Raw genomic sequence first — 7500 nt, forward strand, 5'->3', positions numbered from 1 at the left:
TGTGTGAGTGTGTGTGTGTGTGTGTGTAGACATGACTCAGGGAATGACTCTGTTCTTCAGGAGCGAGCTCAGCTGATCAGAGGTAATGATGATGATGATGATGATGATGAAGATGCTACAGTCTGTGCTGCACTGGGGTTGCTAGGGTATTCTGCGCTGTTGGCAGGCTGTTGCTAGGGTGTTCTGGACAGTCTATCTGAATGATTCTCTGTGGTTGCTAGGGTGTTTTGGGCAGTTGTCAGGCTGATGCTGTGTGGTTGCTAGGGTGTTCTAGGCCGTTGAGAGGCTGATGCTGTGTGGTTGCTAGGGTGTTTCTGACAGTTGTTCAAATTATTCTGTGTGGTTGTTAGGGTGATCTGAGTTATGATCAGAAATATTAATGTGTGGTTGCTAGGGTGCTTTAGGCAGTTGTTAGGCTGATGCTGTGTGGTTACTAGCGTGGTCTGGCAGTTGTCAGGCTGATGCCGTGTGGTTACTAGGGTGGTCTGGCAGTTGTCAGGCTGATTCTGTGTGGTTGCTAGGGTGTTTTGGGCAGTTCTCAGGTTGATGTTGTGTGGTTGCTAGGGTGTTGTAAGCTCTTGTCAGGCTGATAACGTGTGGTTGCTAGGGTGTTCTGGGCATTTGTCAGGCTGATAACGTGTGGTTGCTAGGGTGTTCTGGGCAGTTGTCAGGCTGATGATGTGTGGTTGCTAGGGTGTTCTGGGCAGTTTTCAGGCTGAGGCTCTGTGGTTACTAGGGTGGTCTGTCAGTTGTCAGGCTGATGATGTGTGGTTGCTAGGGTGTTCTGGGCAGTTGTCAGGCTGAGGCTGTGTGGTTACTAGGGTGGTCTGGCAGTTGTCAGGCTGATTCTGTTTGGTTGCTAGGGTGTTCTAGACTGTTGACAGAATGGTACAATGTGGTTGCTAGGGTGTTTTGGGCAGTTGTCAGGCTAATTCTGTGTGGTTTCTAGGGTGTTGTAGGCTCTTGTCAGGTTGATGATGTTTGGTTGCTAGGGTGTTCTGGGCTGTTGTCAGGCTGATAAAATGTGGTTGCTAGGGTGGTCTGGGCAGTTGTCAGGCTGATGATGTGCGGTTGCTAGAGTGTTCTGGGCAGTTGTCAGGCTGATGATGTGTGGTTGCTGGGGTATTCTGGGCTGTTGTCAGGCTGATGCTGTGTGGTTGCTAGGGTGCTTTTGGCAGGTGTCAGGCTGATGCTGTATGGTTGCTAGGGTGCTTTAGGCAGTTGATTGTTTGTTGTGTGGTTGCTAGAGTGTTCTGGACTGTTGGCAGAATGTACTCTGTGGTTGCTACGGTGTTCTGGGTGTTTGTCAGACTGATGCTGTGGGGTTGCTAGGGTGCTTTAGGCAGTTGATTGTTTGATGCTGTGAGGTTGCTAGGGTGTTCTGGACTGTTGACAGAATGGTACAATGTGGTTGCTTGGGTGTTGTGGGCTGTTGTCAGGCTGATGACGTGTGGTTGCTAGGGTGCTTTAGGCAGTTGATTGTTTGATGCTGTGTGGTTGCTAGGGTATTCTGGACCGTTGTCAGGCTGACGCTGTCTGATTGTCTTATGAGACTGGTTTATCCTGGGGGTCTGTAATCCTCCTCCAGTCCCTGTAATCCGCTGTTCTGGCTGTGGTCCTGATGTAGGTCACAGGTTGTCCTTGTGTGCTGACTGTAATCCTGCAGTGTCTGAGTGGGTCTGATGCTGTACGCTGTGCTGAGCTTCACACATCACTCTTCTACAGCTCACGAGCTTCAGGACACTGCTAATAATGCATATACACTACAGCGGAGATCAGCACACACTACACTAAACACTCAGAACAACAGGACGGATGACAGCGGCACAGTTCTGAATATCACTGAGTCTCACACAGGCACCTCAGTGAACCCCTTATATTGTGGAAAACAGAGATCAGACTTCAGCAGGGACTGAGTTTGTCTGATAATGAAGGAGATGAGCACATTAACACCAGTAACTGGAGCATGATGATCTGATGAAGGGTTTCAACTGTTTACTGATATTAGTGAGCTGCTGTAACTCTGTGTGTGTGTGTGTGCGTGTGTGTGTGTGTGTGTGTGTGTGTGTGTGCGTGTGTGTGTGTGTGCGTGAAGACTGAAGATATTCTGAGTGGCATGAGCAACATCTGCTGTGTCAGTGAGTGTGTTTGAGTGTGTGTGTGTGTTGTGTGTGTGTGAGAGAGAGTGGCGCTGTGGTATTTCTGTAGGCTGGATGGTGTTTCTGTGCTGGACATTCCTTTGAAACACACACACACACACACACACACACACACACACACACACACACACACACACACACACACACACACACACACACACACACACTGTCAGCTGTGTCTTGGCTAGAGCAGCTGTGTGTGAGTGTGTGGCCCACAGATAAACTAAATGAAGTGCTGAATCAGCCTGTGGAGAGCACTATAATTGTTCATTTCTATCTTTTATATTGGATCTTTTATATGTGTTTCTTTTGATAAATGTGTGTTTTGAAGTGTTTTGCATGAAACATTTCCAGCCTGAACTATATTTGTCCCTCAGGTCTTCCTCGGTCAGCTGTTGTGACGTTCATCTCGTGTTTGACACTCAGCATTTCACTCTGTACATGAAATGAAGGGAACAACAGATCAAAACAGACACCATTCAGACCCAGAACTGAAGATAAAAGACAGGAAACTGATTCTGATTGGTCGATCACAGTAATTTAAGCTATACTATTCCAAATAGGGCTGCAGCGAATATAGATGCTGGTTGTGTGATTATAGTCTGATCAGAGTAGGGGTACAGCGACTATAGATGCTGGTTGTGTGATTATAGTCTGAGGAATAATCACGGTTTCAGGATTATCCTGCATTCATTCATTACAAAACACCACTAGTGTAGTAAATCACATGACACCCCCTGTGTTTGAGTGTTCTTTACTGCTGCTCAGTAATAAATAATAATAAACACAAACAATGGTCCATTTCTCTCTGTGGACTTAACAATAAGTGAAAACAAGTGTTTGGCATTTAAAGACGAGTGATAATATTAATAAACTAAATCACAGAACAAACAAACAATCAATAAATAAATCAATAAAATAAGATTAAATGAAAACAATAGTGTTTGTCATCTGTAAATCTGAGGGTTTCCCTTTTAAAGAGATCAGATGTAGTCACAGGCTGCTGAACAACACTGTTGATCAACTAGATTATGAAATTGTTTGCTGTTTTCCTTTATGTTTTGCACTGAGAACTCTAATAAGTTGACTGAACTAAACTAATTGAGTAAACTCGTCTCAATTTAATTGAGTAATTGAGTCTCCTAAAACGTGCATATTTAAGTTTATCTGACTTGCCGGTTTGGTAGACTATACTTAAATTGTTCAGTTCATCAGACTTAGTATTTAGTACCTGCGAATCAGTTTTAGTTGTTTTGTTTTTTCTCTATGCATATTAATATTTTACTTCTTAGATGGAAAATATGTTGAATTACAGAATAATGTACCCCAAATAAAGGTAAGAAACCCCCAATAACATCTCTCAAAACAAAGCAAACAAATGTCTTCGCTGTTGGATGATGGTGTTTTCCTTAAGTTAAGCACAAAACAAACAAACAAACAAACAAACAAACAAACAAACAAACAAACAAACAAGCAAACAAACAAACAAACAAACACTGGTCACTGATTCAGAGTAAACAACATTGAGTGTGTTGAACTATGTATGATTGTTCTACCCACTACGCCACCGTGCCACCCCTTCAGCCTTATCATACAGTGAATATTGATTAAAATAAATGAAAGCGTTGGTCATTATTACAGCTCAGATCAGTGTTCGTGTGTAGTATGTGAGTTCTGTGGGCAGTAGCGGTGTAATAATCAGCATAAAGCACATGCAGCTGGTGGTTATTGCAGAATAAATGCGGGCAGGATTATCAGCAGCTGATTACAGTCACATAGATAACATTACACACGTTACAACTGACCAATCAGAATCAAGTATTCCAGAGAGCCGTGCAATAATCTGTGATAACCACCGGCTGGATGTACATTATACATCAGTATTAGTGCATGATTATGTGAAGCTGATGGTGTGTGTGTGTGTGTGTGTGTGTGTGTGTGTGTGTGTGTGCAGGTTTCTCCAGCTCTTCCAGCATGTTTGGAAAGAAGAAGAAGCGTCTGGAGATTTCGGCTCCGTCTAACTTCGAGCACCGCGTACACACAGACTTCGACCCGCAGCAGCAGAAGTTCACCGGCCTGCCGCAGCAATGGCAGAGTCTGCTGGCGGACACAGCCAACCGGCCCAAACCCATGGTGGACCCGTCCTACATCACACCCATACAGCTGGCACCTATGAAGGTACACACACACACACACACACACACAGCTCCCATGGCGACACACACCTGTGGGAGAATAATACACACGCTAATCAATAGCTGAGACCAGGACTGAGGGTTGTTGAACATGTGATGTCAGTTAATGAACATGACTCTAGTTCATAAGGCTGTCATAGACCCTTTATAACTGTCATATGACACACAGAGAGTGTGTAAGAGTGTGTACATGTGCGTGTGTGCATGTGTGTTTGAGAGGGTGTTTGTGTGTGTATGTGTGTGTGTGCATGTGAAAGTGAATGTGTGTTTACAAGTGTGTGTGTGTGTGTGCATGCAGGTGTGTATGTGTTTATGTATGTTCGAGTGTGTGTGTGTTTATGTTTTGTATGTCTGAGTGTGTATGTTCGAGTGTGTGTGTGTTTATGTTTTGTATGTCTGAGTGTGTGTGTGTTTGAGTGTGTGTGTGTTTGAGTGTGTATGTTTGAGTGTGTGTGCAGGGGTGTAGCAACCAGGGGAGACGGGGGGATACGTCCTCCTCACTATTATAAACAGAGTGTTTAGAAACAGGTACATCAATGAATGTCAGTTTTTGCATCTCATACAACTGCCCCCCCCCCCCCCTCACTTTTATAAAGTCCGCTACACTCTTGTGTGTGTGTGTGTGTGTGTGTGCGTGTGTGTGTGTGTGTGTTTATTCATGTGAGTGTGTGTATGCTGGGATGGGCAAATCACAGCAGCCTCAACAAGACCACAGTAATCCTGTATTGTGTGTTTTGAGAACACTACACAACACGTGTACATGTGAGCAGGATGTTTACACACACAGCTCCTCTCAGTGGCCTATTGGATCAGTCCCTTCAGCATTGAGCTGACTCTGTGAACAGTGTTTGACAGTTTCTCTGAGCAGCTTTAGCTTCTCTGCTCCTCATCAGCTCTACTGAACATGAGGAGGTGTTCATCAGCCTGTTTCTTCCTCAGTTAGTGCAAATTCTACACAGAAAGTGTCCTGAGGAGGATCTCTATCCTCACTGTACACAGCGGCTAATGCTGATATGAGCTGGAGTACAGTACTGCACCTCTGCATTCTGTTTCCAGCCACCGTGTGGCCAGTGAAACGGACACCATCTCTCACCAGTCTTCGATTTTAAGGGGATCTATGAGGAGGTTATTTCAATTCTTGCAATATTAAATACTATTGTCATAGCTTTTTCCTAATTGAAGTCTTCAGTTCTTACACCCTCAGTGGTTGAAGACCGAGTATTCATGTTTTGATGCGTCCTCTCCTCATAACTCCAGATAAGAACTTTCAGTTTTGATCTACAGATAAGAGCAATACATCAGGGGAATCTGTTAGGTGTCCAGTTTTAATGACAATGACAACACACGTGTGTGCTCTTGCAGAATAAAGATAATAGACAGTGTAGGCGTTCTCTCTTTTCTCTCTCCACGAACTGCTTTGAGAAACTCGTCAGTAAAATGCACTGAAACTCCTCGAAACACTCAGACATGAGACATCTATCTAGTGTCTAGTGTCTAGTTTTACGTGTTGAAAACAATCATTGTTTAATAAAGTAATCAGTATGAAACCAACACTGTCTAGTTTCTCAGTCTGAGCTCATTAGAGTTAATGTGACCACGAGTCCACTCGCTGTGTGAATACACTAATACATGAGAGATCATATTGTTGGTTTTTAAACGCAAGCATGTACATCAGCATTCACACATATTAATGGAGCACAGTGTGTGCTGAACACACAATAAAGTACATGTTGGCCAGTACTGTGTGATAGGTAGCTGAAAAAACACAAAGGTCAGAGCATGTCAAAACATCTCAGGGGTCCCAAAATCACCTCCGACCCCTGAGGGTTAATGTGGAAACTACTAAAGTCTCCAGCGTTAGTCACGTCCGTGAATCATGTGTTTCTGCTTTAGTACAACAGTAAACACGATCTCTCTATAAACTGGAGCAATCTCTTCCTGCAGATCCACTCTTAACAGCAGTCTGCAGTTTCTGAGCCGTCACTGTAGACTGGAGGACTGTTTAATGTTATATACTGTATTGTGTCACTGTGACACCTGAAGGCGGACATCTTCCCTCTTCATTACCTATACAGAACACCTGCAGATCAGCTATACTGGAGATCCAACAGGAATCGCCACTGTAGGACTGATTTTACTGCTCGTTGTCTTTATTTCTTGTCATCTTCATCGTTATACACTCATTCTCACAGGACATTTTCAGCTCTGTTAACCCTGTCAGTGAACACTAGTACACAGTCTTTAGGGGTTTTATATGTCTCTAGTTCCTCTGCGTCTCCACATGCAGCACTGAGACTGATGATGATGATGATCACGCTGTCGGCTCCATGTTCTGTGTTTGGACTGTTTCTGTATTCCATCTCATATCTTGATCAGCACTGTGCACTACACTGCTCTGAGCCCTGTGCACTACACTGCTCTGAGCCCTGTGCACTACACTGCTCTGAGCCCTGTGCACTACACTGCTCTGAGCCCTGTGCACTACACTGCTCTGAGCCCTGTGCACTACACTGCTCTGAGCCCTGTGCACTACACTGCTCTGAGCCCTGTGCACTACACTGCTCTGAGCCCTGTGCACTACACTGCTCTGAGCCCTGTGCACTACACTATTTCCAATGATTGTTGAATCCCTAATATCCACCTGCCACGTGTCTGTCATCTTCTTTATGTGTGTTGCATCATCTCCAATCACTGACCCCCTTCTTCATCAGCGTTCTGCTCCGATCTCAAGCTGAGGCACATAACTGAGAACGCACCAATCAGAGGCCGCATGTGTATGATGTCATCACGTAGACATACAGAAACACACCACACTGAAGGGTTCTGATACCAAACATCAAGCCGTTATCATCAACGCTATCAAATACAGAGGACGCAGGAAATACATGTGTCACAAATACTGCCCATCCCTGTGTGTGTGTGTGTGTGTGTGTGTGTGCGTGTGTGCGTGTGTGTGTGTGTGTGTGTGTGTGTGTGTGTGTGTGTGTGTGTGTGCGTGTGTGTGTGTGTGTGTGTGTGTGCAATGAAACTGAAGATACAGAACTGTAGGAAGGACTTTATCTGATCATTTTCTCAGTTTTGACATCAGTGTTCATCAGTGTTAAAGCTCATCATCATCATCATCATCATCATCATCTAATGATGCT

The 7500-nt window shown here is 44.5% G+C and overlaps 1 protein-coding gene across 3 annotated transcripts in view; it reads left to right on the forward strand.

Annotated features, from left to right (window-relative positions):
- Positions 1 to 7500, forward strand: part of pak5 (p21 protein (Cdc42/Rac)-activated kinase 5) — a 55251-nt gene that overhangs the window by 10943 nt on the left and 36808 nt on the right. For 2 of the 3 annotated variants that reach the window (XM_056480994.1, XM_056480996.1), the window contains exon 2: positions 4114 to 4337. In XM_056480994.1, the coding sequence (XP_056336969.1) occupies positions 4134 to 4337 (204 nt within the window). In that variant the 5' untranslated portion in view covers positions 4114 to 4133. Of the gene's footprint in view, positions 1 to 31; positions 83 to 4113; positions 4338 to 7500 lie in introns of those variants that run through there. The other variant, XM_056480995.1, reaches the window with a different exon arrangement.

This window comes from Danio aesculapii, chromosome 20, assembly GCF_903798145.1.
Source record: "Danio aesculapii chromosome 20, fDanAes4.1, whole genome shotgun sequence".
Lineage (NCBI taxonomy): Eukaryota > Metazoa > Chordata > Actinopteri > Cypriniformes > Danionidae > Danio > Danio aesculapii.